The following is a 26,067-nucleotide window of genomic DNA, read 5'->3' on the forward strand; positions in this document are numbered from 1 at the left end:
CTAGATTATGCAAAACTTCTGATTGCTCGGAGTCCAAGGGAACACGGCAGTTCACATGTACAGGTTTACAGATAGTTAACTCCACAAATGTTCCTGGGACAAATTAAGTTCAGATTTTTATACAGTGCACAAAAGCAATCATGCAGTCTTTTGGTTTTCACATTACACACACAGAAGACCAATTTATCGCACATAAAGTAACATTCTACATGTTCAGCAAGTGTACGTTGGAATATGTAAGAATGTTCATTCAGTATTTAGTGTTTACAAGTCCTCTAATTGAGCAGCTTTATGCAAATTCCCGCATTCTGATTCTAAACTTACGCAATATTCCTGGCCCCGACAGCACATATGAAAACATTATATATGTTCGTATGGCTCCCCATTCCCATTTTCAATCTAGCAGATGGCAAAAGCCAGACAGGAACAAAAAAAATTTTTTTTTATATGTTCCCTGAACAGAAAATATTGGTATTATGCTTCACTGCCAATAACAAGTCAGTAAGCAGTGACATCTACCCTACACTTAAATCCTTGTTCTATCCTACAGCAGGACTGGGAACTAGCATTCAATATTATATGTATATTTGTTTGAAAATCCTGAAATGAGCTGTGAATGTAGTGCAATTCAACAGAATTAAGTTAAGGAACAATTCCTGCTTAAAGATGTAGTGTGTGTCTAACATCTTGACATATTTCCCCCTGAGTAATATTGAATAATATGGATGGAAATCCAAAACAGCAGAAAGGCCTTAAATGCAATCCAAATATTCACACAATTTTGACAAATTCATATTATTGAACTGAGTGTACTTCGGGTGCTTAGCAACATCAAGGTCAGTCTAAACGTGAGAAGACTGGCACGAGATTACAGATATTTTTATGCTTATTCAAACATAACAGAATGTTCTCTGATGCCTGGCTGAGTGACTATGACGTCACTGCAGCTTTCACAGTTTCACAACCAGATAACATTTGCATAATGTGCTATGTGCAGCTACGGAATAACCTGTTGGTGTTATGTTTGTTGTCGGGCCGGTGAAATTTACACTGAATACATACATTTGTATATTCTTAGTGTTGTGCTAGTTAGGCATTTTTATGGTTCAGCAACACTACATAATTCTGAAGATGAATGTTCATCAGTAACACTAATGAACAGTTTACCTCACGTTTTTTGGCTGACAATAACCACTTGCGCAAATACTGCATGACGTCTTCCTCAAAATATATGCTTGCCCAGCAGATCTGAATCCTGAGTCTCAGTCATTGACGTCCTCATCCAGGTCACTCTCAGGTGAGCTTCTCTGCCTGTATTCAGACATGTTGGACAGACGCTTCCAGGCCATGTCTGATTTCTGGTTGCCCATGCTGTGGGACCGTCCCAAGCGACCAAGCTGCTTGGTGGAACCCTTTCCTTCTGAGACCTCACCTGCTCCTCCATGGGTGCGTTGCTCTGCCCCCTGGAGGTGGAGGTCATGCCGAAGGTTCTCCAGGTTCAGAGCCCAGGGACCCAACTTCTGCCAGTTTACCCTTTGGAATGCAATAATACAGTGTAGGTTCCCTCCCACCTGACCATGTAAAGGGTAAAAGAAGAGCAGGAATCAGCTGGTCAGCTTCAGTCTCCTGCATCAATATACTGACTGAACTGCTTTAAAAATTGCCCAACCTTCTTGGTTTTGCGATACTGAATGCCTCTCTCTGTGTGGCGAATGTCAAGGTACTCTGGGTTCTGTGTATTCAGATCTGTCACGATATCTGCCCACCTTAACACAAAAACATTACAACTGCATTCAGGATAGAATGTCTCATTGTCCCTGTGGATTAATGAATTTTATAAAGTCAACACGTTTTGTGGCGAATCCACCCTTTCTAATATAAATTCTGCATGATTTTCAGTACCTTGACCAATTTATTCACAATCATTTATATTGAATAGTGGTACAAACTGCAGACTTTACTTCAAAGTCTGTACTGACATCTACCTTATTAACTTGGCAGTTGTGCATTTTGAAATATTTTAACTTCTGTATTAAATAGTATTGTACTACATGCTATCTGAAGTTAGATCTATATTGGGAATTGGCTAACTATTCCTCTGAACAAACTAGATTAGGAAAAAACAGACACCTTACTTTTTACAGTGAATGGCAGGGTGTTTTCGGCTTGGTTCTCCTATAAGAATCCAGAATTCCATTTCATTCTGTTGAACTGCTCCTCTAAACAAACAAACAAGCAAGCAAAAAAAAGAAGATGAACTAGGTGCATTAGTGCAGTCCTTGTTGTTATCATATATCCAATGCCATTACTACTCTCAGAATAGTCCTTGCACCTACAATATGTATATAAAAAAAATAAAAAGAGTAACTTTCTCAAATACCTGTAAGCTTTCACTGCTTTCAATGGAGTTGCTTCAAAACCCACAGGACAAAAATAGTGGTTCTGACAATGGTAAATGTAGGCCATGGACTCATCCTTCAGTCCAGAGGTCAACTTCACTAAAGCTCCCTCAGCTTAGGGAATGGAGACAGAGACAAATTCAATAGACCTCAAATGAGCATCTTATATTTAACACATGTATTTTTTTCCAAAAACAAAATTGCTTTGCAAAATACCAGATAAAAACACCCATGCACTACTACATGCCCCAAACAAAATACCATCTTATTCGAGATTCAAGAATGTTTGTCACAGTATGTACACAGTATACTGTGTATTGAAATAATGTTTCACACAGACCCCCCCCCCTCCCCCATAGTGCAACTAAAACTTAAGCCTATGCAGAAACTTAAGTGGTTTAATGAAAAGAGAGACATTATTCCTAGTGTTGTAGTCAAGACAACCTAAATCGAGACCAAAACATTGCCATGACTGGACGGTCCCAAGACCAAGACTGGTCGAGACACAGGTCAAGAAAAAGGCTGTAAAGTGTCATTCCTTGTTAAAATTCAAATTCATGTTATGTTTTCAATTATATATTCCATAAGTCTCATTTAAAATCTCAAAGATTTGTCATAGTTACATATTTGGAGTAAATTTGTTAAATTTCTGTATAGGCGACAACTTTTGTTTTGCCAAAATTGGACCTTTCTGTCTTCATTAAATGATAAATCTTTTTTCAGTGAAACTAATTCATTTCAATGCATTAAACATCCTTTGGTAGGATTTCTTACACCAATTGCTTAATTAAGTCAGGTTAATTGCAGGTGTTTCTACCAAATAGATAAATAGTTTCACCCTGAGACTAAAGTGTTGATTATCAAGAGGCTGAAGACCAGATCCACTGCTGATGTGGCAGACACCTTCAATGTGTCTCAACGTCAAATACAGTGGATAAAAAAAAAATAAAAAATTTGAAGAGACTGGAGACGTTTTTGACAAGTCCAGGTCAGGTAGACCCCGCAAGACAACTGCTCGAGAGGACCATTTGTTGGTTCGAAAATCCAAGGCCAGCCCATGTTCCACTGTAGCAGAGCTCCACGAGACCTGGTCACCTGAAGTCCCTGTGTCAACCAGAAGAGTTCGTCTCAAAATGGCCTCCATGGTCGAATCAGTGCCCAGAAGGCAGCACTAAACAAAAGACAATTGAAAAACTGTGTGGCGTTTGCCAAGAACCACAGCCTGCTAAAAGGATGGATGCTGGAAAAGTAGCAGAAGGTGGATTTTTCAGACGAATCTTCTGTTGAATTACACCACAGTCACCGAAAATATTGCAGGAGATCTACTGGAGCCCGCATGGATCTGAGATTATGCCCAGAATACAGTGAAGTTTGGTGGCGGAATAATCATGGTCTGGGGTTACATCCAGCATGGGGGTGTGTGAGAAATCTGCAGGGTGGATGGCAACATCAATAGTCTGAAATACCAAGACATCTTAGCTACCTTTCATATTCCCAACCATAAAAGAGGCCAAATTCTGCATGTAGAAGGTTGCTCTATTACATACTTCGATCTCCACATCAAAGTTCCTCAAGACAAAGATCAAGATGCTCCAGGATTGGCCAGCCCAGTCACCAAACATGAACATCATTGAGCATGTGTGGGGTAGGATGAAAGCATGGAAGATGAAACCAAATAATATTGATGAACTCTGGGATGCATGCAAGACTGCTTTCTTTGCTATTCCTGATGACTTCAAAATTGGACCTTTCTGTCTTCATTAAATGATAAATCTTTTTTTGCATTAAACATCATTTGGTAGGGTTTTAGCTTTTCATATGAGCTGTTTCTAACACCAACTGATTAATTAAGTCAGGTTAATAGCAGGTGTTTCTACCAAATAGATAAGCGACAAGACTTTTGTCAGGGACTGTATATTTTAACATAAAGGTAAAGCGAGTTAACATAAACTCACTCACCTGTCTCTCCTGCGGTTTTGTGTTTTCCGTGAGGCTTGTAGAGGATGTATGAGCATCCACGAACACGGAAATGATCATTAATTTGTCTGAACCATCTGTGTTGCAAAATAAACACAACAAAATGCAAGAGCTCTGAAGAATGGAGAAAAAAGAAAATAATGCCACAATCTTACTGTAATGGTTTTAATACCGCATTAGGGTGGTGTTTCCTGTGAAAGGGCCAAATTTGATCTCTTCAAAGGGAGGCTGAAAACCCAGAATATGCAACGCTTCCTCTTGTGAGATAGGTGGAAGACTGAAAAATAACACAATAACTGATGTTTTGTTTTAGAATCACATTGCAAAATTAAGCAGCCATGACATTACATTCATTTTTTTATTAGAACGATCACGTGTGGAAGACTAGGTGCATCTTTGTTGGGATGTGAAAGTCATTGTGAAACACTGCAGCACAGCACATGGTGACACAACGAAATGTAAAATGTGCTTTTAACCATCACCCTTGGTGAATAGTGGGCAGCCATGACAGGTGCCCAGGAAGCAGTGTGTGGGGACGGTGGCACCTCGGCCTATGTCTATGTGCAATCATATTCAACTCTCACCATGTACTAAACATTATGTGCAAAATTGTGTTCACATTATGGTTGTTTTCTTTCCACTAATATTATTTTGTTTTAACTTTATTTTATTATTCTCTATTCAGACCTATATCAGAATGATATTTGTAGCTTTCTGTACAGTCACATTTGTTTGAAATGCATTAAGGTCTGGGTCATGGAATCTGCAGAAGCTCACGGTTGCACAACCAACATACCTCCCTGCACCTATAGTACTGTACAAGAAGTTCCAACAGGAAACTAATGAAGAAATTCCACATGATGTCTTGTACTGTGGCCGACTTATGCAGTACCTGCAGTGAGAAGCAGAAAGATGTTTAAAATCAATGAGACCACTCCAGTTCTTAAAAATTGACTCCTACCATCGCCTGAGATCCAAGACTTTTCTTTGCTTGATCTCCTCTAGAGATGCTTGTGGCAGCAGGTCTTGTAGATTCCTGCCTGGCCTGTCAGACGATTTCATCTTTTTAGAAGCAAACTTCTTTATGTTGCCTAGAAAGAGATTGAGAACAGACAGCACTGAAACTGAACGATAGAAGCTATTGTGGCTCAACTAAATGGACTGAACATGGTGAGGTCCTAGAATGCTAAATTCTCAATCATTATTGTTCTGTTCTGAGTCAGAAAAAACTGCACTGACACCTCAGTCAATGAAATACCAGTGAATTTACACTCATCCTGCAGGTTATTTCACTACTGTCACACAGACCATTACATAACTGGTAGCAGATGGTCCAAGTGACAGTTCTCATCTTCCTGGCATGTCTCATGTGCCAGCTGAGAGCCCAGGTCGGGTTGCATAGGAACAATAAACATACTCATACTTTATTAACAGTCTTCAACCAGCACTGTGTGGCCATCACCACATAAGCAATAGGAGACGTGATAAAGTACGATCACAGTAAGATAAGAATAGCTCAGTCTGCATGAACCTTACGAGCAGACATATGTGCATCAATTATTGATGCCTCTTACTTGTTCTGGTTTTTCGAGACAAAAATGCATCAAAGTCAGTAGTGTCAATCTCCCAGGCTAAAACCGGTTTGGTGTTGACTGAAGGTGCCACGTCCATGTCACAGTCCCCATCCAAAGAGGCTTTGCCTGTGCCTCGGGTCTGATCCTGGGTCAGTGACAGAGCATTGGGATTTATGAAGCTTGCATCGCTCTCTTGTTTGCCACAGGAAACATCCTTGGGGGCGCTAGGGGTCTGGTACACCGAGGCCGCCTGGTTTAGGAGTGCGTAGTCAGAGCAGACAGTGTAGAACTTCTCCTTGGAGTGTGTGACAGGGCAGGTCCACGGCAGATGGAGCTCGGCGCTGGAGGCCCGCCGCACCCGCAGCGCCTCTCGGGCGTAGGGGCTCAGGAAGTTGTGCTCATCCTCCCTGCCAGGGCCCTGGGACGGGGCTGCCTGATTACTCCCAGATATGTTAGCTCCTTGACTATCTGCAGTGTTCGGCATTGAATGGAAAAATGGGAAGATGGTGGAGAGAAATGTCCCAGGTTCAGGCTGTGCATGTGCTACAGGAGTTCTGAACAAAAAGAAAAATAATACAAATACACTTGGTCAATAACGCAGCTTATTAAATGCAATTTTTATGAACAGTCTCAGTTCAATTTAAGACATTATGCTATTTAAGGTGTTTAAACAAAATGTGAACTTGACATGCTAGGCTATAAGCTAACGTAAATTAGCAGATAAGGTAAAACTGAGCCTTGGTGACATGTCTTGTCATTATTTTTATTAAATGTAAATATTTTTGACATGTCGTGATGTATACAGTATAATGTATGAATGAGCTAGTTATCGTGATACATGAAACACTGTTAAATAAAAATCACTGAACACACAGACACACTCTTTTAAATAAATCGTTTTAAGTGAGATTTCGGGAACAGTCCGCGAGAAACCGCATGCAATTGCGAGGTGTGGACGATCGCACTTTGATTTCGTCGATGTGCTCCACGTTTGCATGTCCGGGCATCAGCTGGGACTGCGAATGAAGGACGTGGCTGCCGCCCCTACTTCACGCATTCGCAGCCAGGTGGGCGAGTTGGTCCGCAGTGAACCAGCCGCTGCCCTCCACGCCCGTCAGCAGCACCTCAACTTGCTCGCAAATTAAACGCGTAAATCGACTCGGGACCTGCTCGCATCGACAACAAGCTCTCGACTGCTCGTATGAACCATCGTGAAATCGCGACAACGCCAAGTTGTCTTTGGCGGCATCGGGCTGTCACCTTACGGCGTCGCGATTCAATAAAGGTTGGACACGTACCAGTTTGATTTGTCAGGCTGAGGATGAAGAGACCATCGCCGACCGCACAGCGTGAGGAGCAGGCATCACCATCACGACCCCCGGCCTCCGCCTGCCGCTACATTTGCTCTTCAGACCGCACCGCCTCACAAGAGGGGTGTTAGGAAAACACGCCTCTAAAAGAAATAACGCCATTTGGGTCATATGCTCACAAATATGTAAACTGACGTTCTCACAAGCCGTGAACGGGCGTGAGTGATATTTGTGGACGCTGCTAGTTTCACCTGGAACAAGGTTAACGTCTCTTTCGAGCGACAACTGCCCCTCTGCGCTCTGGTTTTTGGTTTGGGCGGCTCGGGCGTTCTGCCGTGAAGAAATGCGCTGGGAAGTACTGATCTGAGGTCAGTCTTTACTAATGCTGTGTCTACGGAGAAATTAAGCGGTGATTTTGTAATTTTGCTAGGCTGTAATGTCGTTTAAGTGTGTTCTAAAATACATGACATACATAATGTAATCCCATTGAATGACTTTATAGCCTCTGCTCTGTGGTCTATACATTTTGTTGTCGGTCTTGTACAACTGACTTAATCTCACGAATTAAAAATTCAGTTATATCCAGAAACACTTGTGACATGATTTGGTTTGTCCTGGATTAGTTCAATGCCAACTTCATTGGACGTAGTCTCCATTTTAAGCGCTTTGCTGTCATCTGCTGTTGAAAGTGTGTTTTGCCTCTTATTTCTAAGTTAGTTTGGAGTAGACAGAAAACTAGTCTTCAACAATAAAATTATGTGACCCCTGTAAGCATTCAGACAAAAGTATTGCACCAAATATTTCAATGTATAATGGGTGTCAAAAATGTACAACACTTTAAAACAACGTTTATGCAATAGCAACATATGCGACTAAAATGGCCAAGACGGGACAACAATGTCACTGGTCTTTTCTCGTGTGTGTGTGTGTGTGTGTGTGTGTGTGTAAGTGTGTGTGTTTTGTTGATAGTAAGTCTACACGAGTGGGTTGTGTTAATAATTTGCTTTGAATTTCATTTTAAATCCATTGAAATTAAATGATGTTCCTCAGTACCTGAGTACCTTAAATATTAAGACACGTAAATTTACAGCATTTCGGTTTCATTTTCCAGAGAATCGACTTGTAGAGGACGTCTCGCATATTTTGCTGCGTTTTAGTGAAACGCGGTGGCCAACATCTACGAAGAACCCAAACTTAGCTGAGGTTGGTTTTACAGCGGCCATGCTCTTCTTAGGGAGTGAACACATAGTGGGTTTATTTTATTCCACGACTGCCAATATTTACATGTTCGATCCACTCGCTATCACTTCAATGAACAGTTTTAAATCTCCCCCTTTATATTGCTATGAGGTTTAAGGGAAATAGAAGTAAATAAATGTTTAAGTTGTGTGTAGTCGTGGCGTTGTGTTGGCTGACCTGGCAACAGAGCCGTGAACGCGCCCTGCACCGCCCCCTTCCACTGCTTCCGGTGTCCGTATCGCGATACTTCACGTTTTTATGGTAAACCGTAGACGACGGCGGCCTATGGTTCCTGGAACCCGAACGCGGAGTTACTGGATTTATTCGGCTCGCCGCCGGCGTCTCCCCCGCCCGTTCGCGGAGGACCGCTGCGTGTGAACATGCTGCGTCGCCCGAGACTGTAGTCCGGCGTACGGTGAGTCTCCGGCGGCTTTTCGTGGCGTGTGTGCGGTGTGCGTCCAGTGTGCGTCCAGAAAGCCGCCTCAGGTTGTCGGGAGCGGCGAGACGTCCGCTCCATCCTCGCTTACGGCCGCAAATCCGTGGCCGTAAAGAGCGGTAAACCTGTTATCCCGCCCTGTAGTTAGCCCGCTAGCTGCCCAGCTGGAGCTTTTCTCAGGTGTGTGTGTGTGTGTGTGTGTGTGTGTGTGTGTGTGTGTTTTGTTGCTAGTAAGTCAGGAAGCTGAGTGATGAAACCGACAGTATCCGCTCAGCCTACAACGTGAATGACCCGCCATAAAAATGTGGCTTTTGTGGGCCATACCGGTCCTCCCCGGCGGCACCGTGGGTTCGGCCTTTAGCTGCAAGGTTGTTTTCACTTGATTTCCCGCACGTGCTCGTGGAATTACGCGTTTTAAAGTCTGCCAGTATCTACGGAACCAAAATGATCACGTATAGACTGACAGGAGGCGTTTTTTTGGCTCACGTTTAGCCTGCTTGCTAAAAGCCCCGGTTTGCGCCAGTGTTGTGGTTACAGCTAACGTACAGCGGCGTCACCCTTTCGGCATATTTACAACCCGTGTGTCCCGATGAGGTTCGTCGCTCGGCCGGACGCAAGCTAACCTCCGTTGGACGAGGATTGACGTGCCGCTGCCAGGGTGAGCCATCTGTCTGGATGGATGTACAGTTGACTGGAGGCTTCCTGCACGTTTCACATTTCAAGCGGTTGCTTAGGCCACAACAGTCAACACCACCCACCCTGCCCCACCCACACCTACAACCACGCCACCTCTCGCGCCACATTTTGTTCATTAGAAATATGATAGACGAACAGTCTGCCACATTAATATTTCATTGTCTGAGAGATTTCCACGTGGCTTTGTCCGCTGACGGCAGGGCACACTCCCACCGACAGCACGCTGGCTGTGGCCGTCAGAGATCGTGTCCGGCCGTTGACTGTGTGTGTGTGTGTGTGTGTGTGTGTGTGTGTGTGTGTGTGTGTGTGCGCGCATGCAGGGGATGACGGGTGCAGCTCGGCTGCGGCGCTCCCAGCTGCCGGCGCAGTGACTCGGTCCGTGGGCTCAGGATGGCGCAGGCAGGCCCTCAGTTGGACTATCACATCCTGCAGGACCTCAGACAGCGCTTCCCAGAGATCCCCGAGGGAGTGGTGTCGCAGTGCCTTTTGCAGGTGGACAGACCTTTTCTTTCCAATTCTTCCCTTCTCTTTATTGATCCCAGGAGGCTGCTACTCTCCTCCTGGTTGAATCATTTTAATCCAAGTAAACGTCCGTGCCGCTACTTGACACCTGACAGCCCGGCACCTGTTATTCCCCTGCACCTTTTGTCCAGTTTTTCCAGTTCAACCCCTTTTTCGTTTCAGAATAATAACAACCTGGATGTATGCTGCCACCTGCTGGCACAGGAGAGCAGCAGATACCTGTACGAAGAGTTCCACAGTCCAGATGAGTTTCGGTTGAACAGGAATCACATGCTGCACATCAGCCCAGGATACCCCCCCTCCGAGGGCGGTAACTCCGGAGGTGCCGGCCGTCAGCTGGTTCACAGCTCCAGCGACGGTCACATCGAGCCCCACAGGCCTGGCTTCCCGGAGCCTCTCTCAGCCCCCCCGGCTATGGCTCCTTCGCCTGGATATAACACTTTCTTCATGCCCGACCAAGGACGGTCTGCCAGCACCCCAACTCCTCCGCCCACCCTGCCGGGAATGTCCCCCACCTACTCCCCCATGCCACGGTATACCATAAATCCTATAACGGTCACCCTGTCCCAAAACCTGCCTAGTGCACCCCAGGCACTGCAGATCCCGACGAATCCCTACAACACCAGCAACAGTGCCCTCTACATCCGTCCATCGCCCTCGCAAAGCCCCCAGCCTTCACCCTGGCCCACATCGGGGGTTTACCAGCCCAACCTGTATTCCAACCCTGCTCCCTCATACCCTTCTCCCTATAGCTCCCCCCAGCACCAGGTTCAGCAGTCCCACGTCTTCATGCCCATCAGTTCCCCGACCGTGCCCAACCTAGCCTACCAGCAGCCACAGGCATCGCAGCCCGTCTCCTACCGACCGTACCTCTCCAAGAGTTCCCTAAAGAACCAGATCGAGATCACACTGGAAGGCTCAAGGCCACGCAGCAACTCCCCAGTTCATACCCCACAAGGGCCACTCTACATGGCCAACAGCTCTTCTCCCAGTTCTCCGTCACGAGCCATCAGTATGACGGGGCCACAGGGGGCAACTTTTCACCCCGGAGTGTACATGCATCCGGCGAGGCCACGCCAAGCCTCCTCGCCCCAACCCGGCACCTCCGCCTACACCTTTAAAAGGCAAGTGTCCCCGGGTCAAGTGCAACGGCCCTCAGGCTCGCCTCCGGTGGAGCCAGAGTCACTTCTGAACATTGTGGACCATGGGGAACACCACGCTGCCCCTGCACCAATTCTGCCCATCTCTGCATTGCCCGGCAACATCACCAACCAGTTTAAACACATGCCGCGGCGATCCAGCTCAGGCTCCGATGACTATGCATACACCCAGGGTATGTTTAAATGTATACATGTGTGTGGTTGGGCATGTGATTGTGTACAGCAATTTTTGGATTTTAACACTGCGTACCACTTTCTTTAAGCACTCCTGCTGCACCAGAGGGCAAGAATGGAGCGGCTCATGAAGGAGTTATATTTGGAGCAGCAGAAGCTGGAGAAGCTGAAGACTGACGTTAATGAAATGGAGTACGATGCTTTACAGAGACGATTCCGACGAGTCAACAGCACTAGCATCATTCCCAGGGTAATCTGATGGAATGTTTCTTTAACCAGGATAAAGGCCTTCGTTTAAGTTATCTGTGTGTTGGCATTTTACACATTTCAAGATTTTTCTTTTTTTGTTCAGTGATTGAGACTTAAAGTAACAGAATCTGCTGCTATAATAAAAAAAAAACGAAGCATTTCAGTCAGCATGGAAGATAGAATTTGGTAAATTTCCTGAAAGTCCAAAGGAAATGTCAGTGCACTAATTTTGTGTGTGTGTGTGTGTGTGTGTGTGTGTGTGTGTGTGTGTGTGTGTGTGTGTGTGTCTGCTAGCCTGAAGAGATGACCAGATTGCGCAGTCTGAACAGACAGCTTCAGATTGACATTGACTGCACTCTGAAAGAGACGGATCTTCTGCAGTCCAGAGGTACAGACAATTCTCTGACCACCAATGACTAAGCAATTGGTTTTTCATATGAATTATTTCCCTGAAGACGTTTCACTTCCCACTTTCTTTTCATGATTGTGGAGCTCCAGTAGCCTACTGCAGTGACTTGCCCATGATTCAGTTATGCATTAGGTTTCTTTAAAAAAAATGTTAACAATATTTCGATCTTTACTTACACCTTACAGGGAAGTTTGATCCAAAAGCAAAGAACAGCTTCTATGATAACATCCAGCCTGGTCCAGTGGTACCACCCAAACCTGGAAAGAAAGGTTGGTGTGGTTTTTTTTTTTTTTTTTTTTTTTATTATTTGAATTATTATCATTAACCTTGTATAATACTTAATCAGAAAAAAACACTTCTTTCTCTGCTTGTCCTTTCTCAGGAAATGCCTTTCTGTATGAAACACACACATTTTCTAGTTTTATTGTTATTTTGTGTTTGCACTTTGACCACAAAGGCATTTCCTTTATGACCATGTTAATTACAGTTGCCTCTGTGCCAGAGACATGCTAACTTCTGCTAGAATGGCGAATGGTAAAGCGCTTCAGAGGAGGCATCCCTCAAAGCAGACTAAATAGTTGGTAAATTGGCCTGGTAAAGGTTGACAGAAGTCACATTATTTTATAGCACTGCTTGTTATTTATTACAGCTCTGACAAGCTTCTTTTTTTTTTTTTTTTGCCTCATTCAGATGACAGGCATATTTAATGTTGGACAGTGAGTCACCAGTGCTCTGTTGTAAAGCAGTAATTCTATGAAATCAAAGTGTAAAAGGCCCACAGTCTGTACAGGATTGCACAGGAGTTTCTGTCCTTTGCAGATGGGGGTGGTTCATCTAAGCCCGCACACGGGGCTCAGCGGGACGAGGACTTTGAGGGGGCTCAGTGGAACTGTGAAAGCTGCACCTTCCTCAACCACCCGGCACTGAACCGCTGTGAACAGTGTGAGATGCCACGCTACTCCTGAGCCAGGCGGCAACTACAGCCCCGCCGTAATCAGCACGCGTCAAGCCCTCTCAAACAACCCTTATCTAATTTGAACCATGCAACCTTCTCTCAACCCGTCTCCCTCAACTCTCATCCCATTCCTTCATTCCTCTACCCTGCCCAGCAATAACTGAGCCCCTCTGCTAAGGAAGAGCCACACCCACCTCCCTGCTCAGTCCAATCACAACCCTGCCCCACCTGCTGAAGGAGCTTCCTGCACTTGTATTTGACTTGTACTGCAAGAAGATCCAATAAAGAGGAAGGTGGGAGACTGTTCTCTTAAAACATACCCACGTAAATGAAAAAGACTGAGTGACTGGATGTGAGTCACACAGAATGGGTGTGGTTTTGAAGTAGGTGGAGCCTGTTTGGATGTGGAAGAGGCATGGTTTACTGATCTACCATTCCATGCAGAATGACTGTCACGTTTACATGTATTAAGCCCAAAATCCCAGATTTGCAGGGTGCACTCTATTAAAAGAGTGGAAGAATTTTCTGACAAAAGCAGGGGTCTGATTTAAATATTATGTAGACGTTACACTGTATCTGCTCTGTGCAAGAGCCTCTCATTGAATGAAGAACACTAAGAGACTTGCATATAAATGTATACCTGGTACTTTTATGCATAATATGCCACACTGTATTCTGTGTCATAAGATGTTGATTTCCTGTGCAAATGCCTCAAGTTGCTGTACTTCAATAAAGGAGCTGATTCTATGTGACACCTGAGCATACCTGGCAGTTTTTGGTTGCCATAGTAATGCTCATCTGCCTTTTCATACAGTCTTTTCTCCATTCAGGCAGCTCCTTCTCTCACCACAAAGGCCCAAAAATGGGGAAAATGACTTGTTTTATTCACCTTTTTATTTTAGTTGGAATATAAATCAGACGTCAAAACTGCATTCTGGTGCAGCGAATCACTCGTTCCCTCACACACACACTCTCGCTCTCTCTTACTTCAGTTAATGCTCCCATTCGCTCCAGCACACATATACACACATGCACTCTATTTGACAAGGCTAGTGGACACCAAGCTAGAAAATGTATACTGTACTGCTATTCATGAAGTATGACTAATAACATCACTTATGGAACATTTGAGAAATGACTATTTGTTTTCCAAGGTTTGGCTAAACAACTATATTGCTATGGTCTACAAATATTCACCCAAAATCATTTCTACTGAAAGCCTCAGGGAAGAAGGTGAAAAATAGTGCAGAAACATTATGGGGGATGTAATCACATGTGTTCCTTTCCGTAGAAAGTATCCTTGTGGTTCCAGCTATCCAGAGTGAACATTAGATGGGACTATTCTGTTGGTAAAGCTTTTTTTTTTTAATTCTGGTTGCCTGAGGAGATGTATCTCTAATGCAATTATGTACTTCATAATGAAGTAAAAATGGGAAATTATGTGTTATGCTGTTTTTAAGGGTAATCATTATGTAATAAAAATGACAGAGCATGTCAACATAGTGTGACCCACAGGTATTTTCATCAGGGTGTGGTTTTAATATGCCTATTTTAGTGAATGGTTGATTTATGAGGTCACCAGCATCCAGCCTCCCATCCTCAAAAATCTTACTCTGATTGGTTTGCTGGTCCTTATTGACAAATTCATTTTTGTAAATTGTACCCTGTAAATTGTGCCTTGTAAAAAAAACTAAAACCTACACGGCACTGTGACCTACTGTTGACTTGGGGACACAGTTTCATTGTGGTTCCTGTGTCTGATGAGATTCCACTGGTAATCCGTTTCTGGCACTAAAATTCCGAATCCATAAAATGGGAATGTTAGGATGTCCATCAGCTGAACGTTTGGCAGACTCAAATTTCATTACAAATCCATTTCAGAGCTTAAAATGAAACCGATGAACGTTATGTAGAGAATTGTTGATAGGGGTTGGAAAAGGAGCAGTTTGAATGCAAGAAAATGAAGTGGACGAGTTTAAATGAAGGACAGACTGACAGGATGGAAGTTGAAAGGGATGGTTGGTTTTTAATCGAAAGAGAGTGAGAGGATGAGAAGGAGTTAAATAGAATGAGGAAGCAATTCAGAAGATTAGAGCCATCGAATACGAGAGATGTGAGAACGTGGAGAGCACCTTCCACAGTCACCGAAGTCCACTCATTAAGAAGCCAGGGCCATTCCTTGCATGTGCGTGTGGGTGCATGTGTGTTTCTAAGATAACAATCGGTTTTGTAAAAAAGGAAAAAAAAGTTCAGTGCAGAGGCTGCTATCAAAGACAGTGTTGAGGGTGTTGAGTGGCATCGAGACCATACAGATCCCCATGTGGGATTAGTAGTAGTCTTCATAGTTCTTGGGGTTCAGGCAGTAAAGGATGGCCCCTCCAAAGGAGAAAATAGTAGCCCCCCAGGCGAGACCGTAGCCCCAGTTGAATTCATGGTATATTCTCAAGCTGATGGTCTCGATGAACTTGATGGGGTAAAGGACCAAACTGCAGGCCTGCAGGCCCACTGGAAACAATCAAGAAGGAAACAGACATTGTAAATGAAAAAGACTCAACACGATAGATTAGAACAACTTCTGTGTACATATTATATCATCTTTTTAATTCCTTGTCAACACAAATAGCTAATCAGCCAATCAAATGGCTGCAACTCAATGCATTTCAGCATGGTGAGGACAAATCGTGCATTGGAATTGGGAGGAAAGGGGATTATTTTAATGTACAGCACTTTGGTCAGCTCCTTTGTTGTGTTATAGTGCTGGTATGGTATGGTAGAATGTGCTGAATGTGGAGATTTTCCTGCAAACCCATCTGTAGGGTTTACAGAGAATGGTCTGAAAATGAGAAAACATCCTGTGAGTGGCAGTTGTGTGGTGTCTTGTTGAAGTAAGAGGTCGGAGGTGAATGTGCACACTGGTGCAAGATGATAGAAAGGCAACTGCAGCTCAAATAACCAACTGTTATGAGCAAGGTATGCAGAACAACATCCCTGAATGCACAACACATCGAACCTTGAAGCAGATGGGCTACAGCAGCAGAAGACCACGCCACTGCCGTCAGCTAAGAACAGGAATCTGAGGCGATAATTTGCCCAGGCTCACCGCGACAGACGATTGGTATAACCTTGTGCGGTCGCAGTGTCGGGTTTTGCCGTGAAGGTCATGAGAACATGTATCCATCCTGCCTTATATCAGTGGTTCAGGCTGGTGGTGGTGATATTTTCTTGGCACACTCCGGGCCCATTAGTACTACCAACTGAGCATTAGTGTGCTTCTCAATCAAAATGCAAAGCAGGGGACTTGATTAATGGCATTAAATTGTAATTTATTATTACTGTTTTTGGTTCCAATTTGGGATCCTACAATATAAGACATATACATCAGAATGTGTTTTCTAGAAAAATGAAGTGTATTAAATAGGTCCCCTAAATGAATAAACAAGTCTGCAGGCAAACTGAGCAACACCTGTGTAACGCTTTACAGAACTGGAAACTGTGATGCATTTCCCATTTCCTGGGGCAACAGTCCATTGTCTTATAGGGACTCGAGTCATTTTGTGTTTGAGATCACAGATCTAGACCGTTCAGATTGCAACATAATTCCTCTGGAGCTCTGATCAGTTTCGTAAGGACCACATTTCAGTAGAGCTGTGCAGGGAAATTTAATTTGTGTCATCACATGCTCTTTGGCGCAGTTGGAATATAACCTTGTGAGCTGTGGCGGCCTCTGCAGACACAGCCATCTATTCCGAGGGGAATCTCCTATTTCAGCGACAGAATTCTCCTTTTCGGTGTGCTGGTGTGCGCAAAAATACCTGCAGCAAAGAGCATCACAGCCACGGGTCTGTAGAAACGCCTCCTTGACCCAACGCAGACTGACACCAGGGCCACCAAGAAGGAGAGGAGGATAAGCGCGCCGCCGCCGAACAACAGGGCCAAGGTGGCGATCTGCCAGTCTATTGAGGGAAGACAGACAGTAACAATGAGAGAGTACTGTGTGCAAACAGCGGCCAGCGTGCAAAACACAGCCACAAATTCTCTTGAGCTGCAAACTCAACAAGAAAAAAAAAAAAAGTTGATTTGGAAAAGTTGGTGTTTTCGGGATTAGGCGTCTTTTACTTTTTTTTTTTTTTTACAAAAAGACAGGATTTGTCAAGTTTGTTACTGGACACACTGCATCCCAGAATAATTGCGTGCACACACACACACATATTACAGTGCTTATTGTTATCTCCCACCGAACGTCCTGGGCCTGATGTAATGGACGCGCTGTTTCCTGCCCAGCGGTTCATTCAGAAGCACTCTGAGACACTCAGCGAGAGTAGAGACCAGAAATAGCCCTGGATGCTGAGACGGAGGGGAGGGGAAGACAGAGGGAAGGCGGGACTGTACCTGACGGGGTGGGGGGGGGGGGGGGGACAGAAACGGGAGAAAACAAGGGAACATGAATAATCCATAATCGTTCTGAACACTGCGCTTTCACTGGCCGCACGCTGTCGCAGTTCGCCCATGTGGTGGGGTAAGAACGATTCAAGGATGTGAAAATTACGAGAAGAAGAACAATAAACAGAGTTCACATTATGCATGTTCCTGCAAAGGAAAAATAATATTTCTGGACCGCAACAACAGTGGAGCTCTCTGGTGTCCACCTCTAACGGTTTATGTGGAATTCGGGGCCCGAGTGCTTTCCTGTGCTGACAGGCCCAGAAGGACTCAGCCACGCACAAAATGTCTCTGCGGCTCCTGTTCCTGCCCTGGAACTCCATTCCACTGGCCCTGCTACTCAAAACATAAGCAGACCTTCATTACCAAATATGGCTCAAGATGTGGAGTTAAAAATGGGGCTGTCGCCACAGGAATCTGGAAGGGAAGGGTCAAAATACGAGTGCGTTTCCCCGCTCCGGTTCATAACATTAAAAGCCCCTAATCCAGCCGCCCAGCAGGGAAGTCTGGCTTTTAACGGAGTTGCGAAGATCTTTCCGTTCTTGCTCCTTCCATACCTGGCGGCTGACGGTCATCGTTACGTTTCCCTCAGCGCCTGCTCTTGCCTTAATGACGCTGCAGCCGAGCTGCAAAACTTCTTCCAAAGAGTGATGCGACGATACTGAAGTGTGACATTTCGTACCAAGGACAGGGCGCCAGATCCATCTAAATGTGATCGGTGACCTAGAAATAGGGCAAATTTCGAAGTATGATTTCAGTGAAATTCGAATGTACGTTGCTGCATGTTGCATAATTGGCAAGTACGAGGAGGCACGAACCCGGCCGTGGCCGTACGCGCGTGGTTTCAGGAACTCCTGTCAGCAAGGAGCCCCGGACATCTGCCCACATGACTGTTGCTGATCTGGTGTTTGATGTTTGAAGGAACACAGTTGTGAGGGCTCTTCATCGTCCCTCAGGAGCCCATCAGAGCCCGACTGAGGTTTGAAAGTTTTGGACGTCTGTGCTTTGGTCTGATGAGACTAAACGAGACTTCTTTCCCGCAGTTAAGCATCTTCAGCCTGTGGCTCTGCTGAGGGGGTAATGGGAGCTTCATTACAACGTATGAAACGTGACTTTTAAATCAGGTTTTAAATCAAATCCCAGACTATCGGACCCCTTTCCGACTGAAAGGGCTGAGGAACACCCTCTGCTACTCCAGGAGGGCCGAACCTGTAATTCCCTCTGGTTAAGAGCATCGGCTAATGAAGACGTCGCCCTGTCCCCATCGATACCACATCCGTCTGTGTAAACTCTTCCCAGCTCCTAACTCAGCTCGCTGCCCTTCCTAGAAAGGCTGAGCTTGAGGTGTCTTCCGCTTTGTCCGCCCCCTCCTCCCCGCAGTAGTGCAGATGGGAGCGTGGATAAGAGATTAAATCAAAAGTTTAATTACTATAATCTATTTTCTAACAGGAGCTCCTTATTTCAAACACCCGCTGGCTCCATGCTGTTCCTGAGTCAATCAGCGTAAAGGAAAAAGCAGGATGAGGGAGGGAGGGAGGGAGGGACGCAGGGAGCGACAGAACGGGAGAGCCAATGTCATAGTACAGCGATCAAATTCCATCACAAAGACAAGTTCCTTCTACATTCCACCCTCTTCTAAGTCTGAGCTGGAAGCAGCACTTAAACTCTCTCTCTCTCTCACACACACACACACACACACACACTCACACACTCTCTCTAAATTCAAATCCTCCTCCATCACCGGCCAAGCATGGGTTCAAAGGCAGCCTCACAAGGGCTCTCTACATTCCCACCAGCCAGCAGACTCACTCTCACATGGACATTTCCCAACCTCTGTCCCCCCGCCCTCCTTCTCCTGAGGGGATGTGTGTGTGTGCTGCTTGTTCGCCTCAAGGCTCCTGTTTTGATTATTCGGAGGCCGCGTCTCGTCCAGCACTTTCTTTCCTGGATCAAACTAAGCAACGTCCGTCCTGCCCCCCCCCCCCCCCCCCCCCAAACACAGACACCGAGCGGCTGCTTTAGACAAGAAGCCTGATCGAAAAGCTAATGGGATTTGATTCGTGGGCCGGTGCCTGGGCCGGAGGAAATCGGGAAAATATGAAGTGACTGATTGCCGGGGCCAGAATCAATAGAGATGCTGAAAAGGAAGTAAACAGCCACTCGGCCCCGGCGGAGCCTGTTCGGTACGTCGCCTGATGCCGAAAATGTGATCATCCCCGCCCGGTCACAGGGGTGCAGCGCGGTGGCTCCTCATATCAGGCTGAAAGGGAAGTTTCTCCTTTCGCCGGGAAATTGCATTTCTAGAATCTGCCACTTGTTTCCGTGGTAACTAATCTCCAGACATTAAGGGCCCAGGGGAGCGCAGCTCCTCGAAGTTAAAACCCGGCTCCACGGCCGGAGACAGGAGTTCAACAAAAGGCTCCTTTTGCAGGGCAACAAAAGAAAGAAGGCCCAGCTGGACCGGACAACTTTTTAAAGGGGCCTTCGCTGATTATTCTGCACGAAGGAATTCCAAGACTTTTGGAATATACTCCTTTAACTTCGAAAAATAAGGTCAGGTTATTAATGCACCTTTTCATGTGAGATCAAGTAAACGAGTGCCGCTTTATTGAAAGGAGAATGTGGAGTAGAACCACACAGTTATGGCGGTAGCCTAGTGGGTAACACACTCGCCTATGAACCAGAAGACCCAGGTTCAAATCCCGCTTACTACCATTGTGTCCCTGAGCAAGACACTTAACCCTAAGTTGCTCCAGGGAGACTGTCCCTGTAAATACTGATTGTAAGTCGCTCTGGATAAGGGCGTCTGATAAATGCTGTAAATGTAAATGATATTAGGGCGGCAGGTGCACAACCTTCACACCTTTTCTGGCACTTTTCCCTGCTTGATCAGGAAATCGGTAGAAGTGGGTCTGCTCGGTGAAGGTAAAAACCACGGGCGACGCGCGGTGCGCCGATGCGCCGCTTGTTCGCCCGCGCAAGGGCTCCGTTGTCGTCGCATGTCACTGCGGAGCGCTGGCGGGACCGCGTGGAATGTGGGAGCGTGTGCGTGTCTCACCCGTCTCCAGCGTGGTGCTGCACTGCCAGCTCCCCGAGGCAGCGGGCTTCCAGCACGACTCCCACAGGGACAGGTAGAACTGGTCGTCCGCCGTGACCCACGCCGGGCTCAGCACCGCCCCGACGTCCAGGCACAGCGCGAGGAAGACGCACACCAGCCCCACCAGCTTCAGGGGCGTCAGCGTCGACACGCGCGCCTCCTCCGACACGCTGACGGACGAGGCCATGACGGCGGCGATCGGCGGTGCGTGCGCGGCTCCGTCACCCGGCGGTGGGCGTCTGGTGTCGGGGCGCCGCCGCTTCTGCTGATGCTGAAGAGGGCTCCGCGCTGCCGCGCCTGCTGGGTCCTAGCGCCTCCGCCCGCCCCGCCCCCTGCCCCGCCTCCCTCCGTTGATTGGCTACATCCATTCAGCGACACAACTGTAACCCACCCAAAACGAGTTCTATTCATGGCTTTTTTACACCAGTAAAAAAAATGTGTTTTGTGCTTAGAACTGATTACTAAACATGCGACTTTCCACATGTAGTATGAAAGAAAGTGAAGTGCTTGTCATTGTGATACACTGCAGCACAGCACATGGTTACACAACGAAATGTGTCCTCTGCTTGGTGAGCAGTGGGCAGCCATAACAGGCACCCGGGGACCAGTGTGCTTTGCTCAGTGGCACCTCAGTTGGACCTTCGAACTGGAAACCCCTTCCTTAACCCCTAGGCCACCACTGCCCCACATTTAGTACAGTATAAATTACAGTGGCTGAATATACAAATGTCAATGATCAACATTTTGGAACTGTTCTACTTTATGCCATTACAGTCACAATAAGCATGCCACAGGCACAAAAAAATTCTCCTGCCTTTAACAGACTTGACAGACAAAGTCGCTATCTTGGTGCTGAATCTCATGCCAGTGGGTATGATCTTTTTTTTCAGCAGCAGATAACAGATTAAGAAAAAAAAGCGTGAGCATTTGGGTCAGGAAATCAGAGAGAAGTGCATGTGTGAGTGTGCATGCATTTGTGTTGACATGTCTGCTTATGCATATTAAAGACTGGCTTCAGGACTAGGTCAAATGCACCTTGTGGCAAAGTTCCCCCTCAGCATCACTGATAATTACCGATTCTAATCAGGAGACTCCCAGGAGGAGAACTCTCTTCCATACTCTTCAAGCTGGCACTGAATTTTAAGCAGAAGGCCACGTAGGTCCTATACAATCAAATAACAATCTTCATTCCATCACTTAATTAGTCAAAGGCTTAAAACAGTGCTGGTAGGCCAAGATTATTAGACAGCCTTTAACTAAGCCAATTTTGGAACAAAACTGTATGACTCTTGGAAATTATGTTTGTCTAAGTGCATATAGCTAAAGTAACCAAGTTAATTTAAGTTAACAGTATTAACCAAGTTAAATTTAATCAATGCTGTATCAATGTGACTCTAAAATTCCAGTTCATCAAGCCTAAACAAATGAGCTCTTTCAATGTGGTATCAACCTGTAGATTAAGTTCTTTTTCCTTTATCAATATTTTCCTTTATCAATATTTTTCCAACACCAGATGGAGACAGTGGTTCAGGATTTCCCACCCAGATCAGAAGCTGTGGCTTGGCTGATGACTCTTGTCTGAACTTTGCTGCCCCTTCATATCTGGATATTTGCATCTGGATACGGGGTACCTCGAGTTCACCTGTCGGGGTGAACTGCGTCCAGAGAAACACAGAATAATGTGATCAGGAAGCCAGCCTAGCCGGCCAGGCCACGATGAAACGGAAACATAATGGACAAAGCAAGGAAATGGGACATATATGTATATAGCTATATATTTAATAGTTCCAAAGTGAGTGCATGATAGCAAACAAATAATAACACATTACAAAACATTCAATGAATTCAGCTAGTGTAAACAAAATCTTACATAAATCATGTACACGATACAGGGTGGTAGTAGCCTAGTGGGTAACACACTCGCCTATGAACCAGAAAATCCCACTTACTACCATTGTGTCCCTGAGCAAGACACTTAACCCTAAGTTGCTCCAGGGAGACTGTCCCTGTAACTTCTGATTGTAAGTCGCTCTGGATAAGGGCGTCTGCCAAATGCCGTAAATGTAAATGTAAATGTAAGTGAAAACCCTGAAATTTTATACACGTTTGCTTTTCCTGACTGTATTGCAGCTTGGCGCCGTCTCCCAAACAACAACACAGGCTTCTGCGCATGCGCGCCGCGGTTCTGTGCATCGGGGGGGAGGGGCCGAAACTGGACGCAACCAGAGCCGAACGAAACGCCGCACGGCTTTTAATCCCGTTATCCGTCTCGCTGTAAACGCCGCGCGTCGCTCCCGGCCTCGCTGGAAGGGGACATGACGGGACGCTCCCGTCTGGCGACCTCGCCTGCGTAGCGGCGCTCGGAGACGCGGTGGTGTAACGGACCCGATGCTACCGACGGCCGTCAGTGTTCGGCGCCGCGCCGGGATGCTGGGCCGCGGCCGAGCGCTGTAGCGTTTGCCCGGTCGGCGGGGGGGTTTGACCTTTAGGCTCCGCGTTACCATTTCGGTCATGGCGGCGCCCGTTTTCCACTGTAAGTATGAGCCTGCGTTGGAACGGAGCAGCGGCGTAGTAGCGGCGCTACGCCCTGTTAGTACACGGGCTCTGCCCGGCGACAGCGGCGGGGGATTTTCCCCTCTGACCTTTCCTCCTTGCTGCGTTTCAGAGTCAGTCACCTTCCCGTAAATCTGCTGGGATCATGGGGACAGGTATGTTGTCTCTACAGTAAACTATGTCACTCTTTACCTTTTTCATAATAATCGACTTTTTTTTTTTATTGCTAAGAGGCTTCAAAATCATATTATTATTGTTATAGAAACTGCACAATGAAAGGATTAAAAATATGTTACAAATATATGTTTATAATAACAAGTGCTGCATAATTGTATAATAATAATTTGAAAAAAATTATAAAATTGATTTTGTCTGATTGTAGTCTTTCAGAACCTCAAAATTGTAATAATCAGATTACAGATTGTTATTTAGTCACAGTAGATTACAGTAGGTGTTGCCTATTCCTTTATTCCACATTTCTGTGAAGGATTACAACATTAATATTCACCGTTTATTGTTCTAATTTATTCACTTGTTAAAAAGGAGTTCATACATTAAGGACATTTTTAGCATCTGTCTGTCCTTCCTATGCAGAAATTCCTCCAGCGACCACAGTCACAATTTGGTGCCTGTCCCATCCCTGTCTACTTCCCACAGAACAAAGGAACTGTAGTCCACTTTGCCCTGTTGCGTTAGGCAGCTATAGTTATGCTGTGGACGGCGTTTCAAAGCCTCCATTGTGTTTTGCAGGAATGTGGTTTTGTGGGTTGTTCTTTGCTATTGTCCGTCATTTCCCCCCCCCCCCCCCCCCAGTGTTCCTGCCGGCGAACGCGGCTCACTCCGTACTGCACAGGTCACGCAGGGCCAACTTCTTACTGGAGGAGCTGAAGCAGGGGAGTATAGAGAGGGAATGCCGGGAAGAGCTCTGCAACTACGAGGAAGCCAGGGAGGCCTTCGAGAATGATGAGAAAACGGTGAGCGCCCAGACTCCAGACTTCCTGGGTGAGGAATTTCCTGCTTGGGAGGAAATGGCACTTATCAGGAGGAAGTGAAAGTTGGTCCCCAGATGCCACGTGCTTTAATCCTGTCTGGCCGTTGTTTTTGATAGTTTTGGCTGTTGTTTTACAGACGCGGTTCTGGGATGAGTACGTCCGTGAGACCAACCCAAACAACGGCCCAGACTCCATTATGGGTGGGATCCAGTCACTCTACCTGATCATACCACTGCTGCTCATACTGCTGCTGATTGTCACCGTCACCGTCACGGTGTGGAGGTGTCACACACGCAAGCGATCCCGTCGTGGCCCCGGGGCAGGAAGATCCCACAGGGACCCCACCCTCTCAATTGTCTCAATGGACCAGTGGGGACGGGACTTTCATTCCGACATGAGTCCACATTCGGAGCTGAGTGCCCAGAGCAGTCCTGCGTACCCCGGCGGCGACGTCACGCCCGGGCGTAGCAGTGCTGGAGACCCGCCCCCTTCCTATGAGGAAGCAGTAGGCCACGAGAACGTGCACGTCGAGGCGGAGCCGCCGCCCCAGTACAACGACATCATCGGTCAGAAAAAGTAACCGTCAGTCAGCAGGTTTACCTGCTTTTCCTCAGGCCTCAAACCCCTGCTCCTCACCTCAGCCTTCATCCTGACGTCCACTCTCTTCCTCACCTTTACTCCGAACTCGGCTAATACCGTAGCAATAAAACAACGGGGCTCGGCACTGGCACAGCCCGCTTTACTTTCCTACAGTAGTACACGCCCGGGTTCAGTACTGTCTGTAGGAAAGTTAAACCTTCACTTTATTAAGGTCGATGTGAAGATCTGCTTGTTGGAAGAGCAGCTTAAGAGCGGCGTTTGATGATCTGGAGAGTGTTGAAATAGGAACATTTTAAGTGGGTCTGATTTGTCCTGAATTCTCAGCAAAAGCAGGAATTTTATACTTTACTGCCAATGATTGTTAGAGTGAAATATTTAGAGCTAATTTCTAAATCAAATTTTACTGTAATTACAGTCACAAAGCAATAATCGGGACCACATTTCACATATACTGCTTCATTTTATACTAACATTGAAATATGAACAGCCTTTTCAAATGGCCAGTTCTGTTGGATGGTGCCGTAATGAGGATCCAAATGGTTGTGTCCGTGGCGTATGTCTCAAGATGTTCAGCATTTCCGGTCTGATCTGTCTGTGCTTCGTTTTCTAGCTTGATGGCGAAGAGGACCTTAATTGCTCTTAAAAGGAGAAGCTGTTCAGAACTGTTGTCTGAAGAAATGGACTGTTGGGGATGTGGGAAATGTAATGTATTGCAGGAAAATGGGTGTGGTGCAAAACTTAGATTTTCTGGAAGGAATATGGTCTGCATTACGTCATGGTGACCATGACAGTTGAGTTTCTCTCTGTGTGTGTGTGTGTGTTATCTTATTTCATCTGGTTGTGAATGAAAGCACTTTTAAAAAATGAAAAAGGCCTGCAGAGCCAATAATTCACATATGGTAATATGCAGTTTGGTTACTTATTTCTTTGTAAAAAAAAAAAATCTCATTTATCTCTCATTAGTCATTCTAAATATGCAACAATAACTCCAAGAACTCTATAAACCAAACAGCATAAATCTGAACCTGCATTTAAAAAAAACAAGCATTTAATTCTGTTGAACCTGTGTGAAAGTGTGTTTGTGAACTGACATTTAACTGTAGAGCCCAAATGAGGAGTGATGGGCTCTGATTTGCCAACTTTGATTCAGGTAGCCATCTTATTGGGTGTACAGTGTGCTGTAATCCTTCTCATTTGCTATGCCTTATTAATTCAAATAAACAAATGTAATTTTTTTCCAGATGAAGTGTGCTTGACTTGTGATTAAAAATATTCTGAAGTTTTA

At 45.7% G+C, this 26,067-nt stretch overlaps 4 protein-coding genes across 5 annotated transcripts; 2 read left to right on the forward strand and 2 right to left on the reverse strand.

The window, feature by feature from the left end:
* Window positions 1-261: 261 nt before the first annotated feature.
* On the reverse strand, window positions 262-7,572 carry LOC114802104 (basic immunoglobulin-like variable motif-containing protein). 2 transcript variants are annotated; one of them, XM_029000762.1, is made up of 11 exons: window positions 7,512-7,572; window positions 7,249-7,403; window positions 5,951-6,504; window positions 5,338-5,467; window positions 5,173-5,268; window positions 4,549-4,653; window positions 4,359-4,453; window positions 2,381-2,513; window positions 2,136-2,219; window positions 1,670-1,766; window positions 262-1,571 (listed from the first exon to the last, which is right to left on the reverse strand). In XM_029000762.1, the coding sequence occupies exons 3-11, from the start codon at window positions 6,432-6,434 to the stop codon at window positions 1,263-1,265; spliced, it is 1,533 nt and encodes a 510-aa protein (XP_028856595.1). In that variant the 5' UTR covers window positions 6,435-6,504; window positions 7,249-7,403; window positions 7,512-7,572; the 3' UTR covers window positions 262-1,262. The 2 variants fall into 2 exon arrangements, with proteins under 2 accessions (XP_028856595.1, XP_028856596.1); XM_029000763.1 differs by lacking the exon at window positions 7,512-7,572 and having other exon boundaries at window positions 7,249-7,481.
* A 1,204-nt stretch (window positions 7,573-8,776) lies between these two features.
* On the forward strand, window positions 8,777-13,852 carry tab3 (TGF-beta activated kinase 1 (MAP3K7) binding protein 3). The gene is made up of 7 exons (XM_029000761.1): window positions 8,777-8,914; window positions 9,952-10,123; window positions 10,316-11,486; window positions 11,577-11,737; window positions 12,031-12,124; window positions 12,331-12,414; window positions 12,965-13,852. Exons 2-7 carry the CDS (start codon window positions 10,022-10,024, stop codon window positions 13,108-13,110), a joined length of 1,758 nt encoding a protein of 585 aa, XP_028856594.1. The 5' UTR covers window positions 8,777-8,914; window positions 9,952-10,021; the 3' UTR covers window positions 13,111-13,852.
* Window positions 13,853-15,102: 1,250 nt separating this feature from the next.
* tmem47 (transmembrane protein 47) lies at window positions 15,103-20,923 on the reverse strand. Its single transcript, XM_029000770.1, has 3 exons — window positions 20,599-20,923; window positions 16,913-17,053; window positions 15,103-15,605 (listed from the first exon to the last, which is right to left on the reverse strand). Exons 1-3 carry the CDS (start codon window positions 20,822-20,824, stop codon window positions 15,427-15,429), a joined length of 546 nt encoding a protein of 181 aa, XP_028856603.1. The 5' UTR covers window positions 20,825-20,923; the 3' UTR covers window positions 15,103-15,426.
* Window positions 20,924-22,823: 1,900 nt separating this feature from the next.
* On the forward strand, window positions 22,824-26,022 carry prrg1 (proline rich Gla (G-carboxyglutamic acid) 1). The gene is made up of 4 exons (XM_029001073.1): window positions 22,824-23,170; window positions 23,303-23,345; window positions 24,004-24,164; window positions 24,319-26,022. Exons 2-4 carry the CDS (start codon window positions 23,336-23,338, stop codon window positions 24,760-24,762), a joined length of 615 nt encoding a protein of 204 aa, XP_028856906.1. The 5' UTR covers window positions 22,824-23,170; window positions 23,303-23,335; the 3' UTR covers window positions 24,763-26,022.
* The last annotated feature ends 45 nt before the right edge of the window (window positions 26,023-26,067 follow it).

This window comes from Denticeps clupeoides, chromosome 13 (genome assembly GCF_900700375.1).
Source record: "Denticeps clupeoides chromosome 13, fDenClu1.1, whole genome shotgun sequence".
NCBI lineage: Eukaryota > Metazoa > Chordata > Actinopteri > Clupeiformes > Denticipitidae > Denticeps > Denticeps clupeoides.

Bases quoted from the DNA above. Each gene is read 5' to 3' on its own strand.
- tmem47 (XM_029000770.1), bottom strand. From the start codon at position 20,824: ATGGCCTCGTCCGTCAGCGTGTCGGAGGAGGCGCGCGTGTCGACGCTG. The intron at 17,054-20,598 runs GTGAGACACGCA...TTCCCTCAATAG, and splicing joins CAGCACCACGCTGGAGACGG to ACTGGCAGATCGCCACCTTG. The intron at 15,606-16,912 runs GTATTTTTGCGC...GATTGTTTCCAG, and splicing joins TGTGATGCTCTTTGCTGCAG to TGGGCCTGCAGGCCTGCAGT.
- tab3 (XM_029000761.1), top strand. From the start codon at position 10,022: ATGGCGCAGGCAGGCCCTCAGTTGGACTATCACATCCTGCAGGACCTC. The intron at 11,738-12,030 runs GTAATCTGATGG...TGTGTCTGCTAG, and splicing joins GCACTAGCATCATTCCCAGG to CCTGAAGAGATGACCAGATT. The intron at 12,125-12,330 runs GTACAGACAATT...TACACCTTACAG, and splicing joins GGATCTTCTGCAGTCCAGAG to GGAAGTTTGATCCAAAAGCA.
- LOC114802104 (XM_029000762.1), bottom strand. From the start codon at position 6,434: ATGCCGAACACTGCAGATAGTCAAGGAGCTAACATATCTGGGAGTAAT. The intron at 5,468-5,950 runs GTAAGAGGCATC...ATCTCTTTCTAG, and splicing joins GTCTCGAAAAACCAGAACAA to GCAACATAAAGAAGTTTGCT. The intron at 4,654-5,172 runs GTATGTTGGTTG...GTTATTTTTCAG, and splicing joins AGTACTATAGGTGCAGGGAG to TCTTCCACCTATCTCACAAG.
- prrg1 (XM_029001073.1), top strand. The intron at 24,165-24,318 runs GTGAGCGCCCAG...GTTGTTTTACAG, and splicing joins TCGAGAATGATGAGAAAACG to ACGCGGTTCTGGGATGAGTA.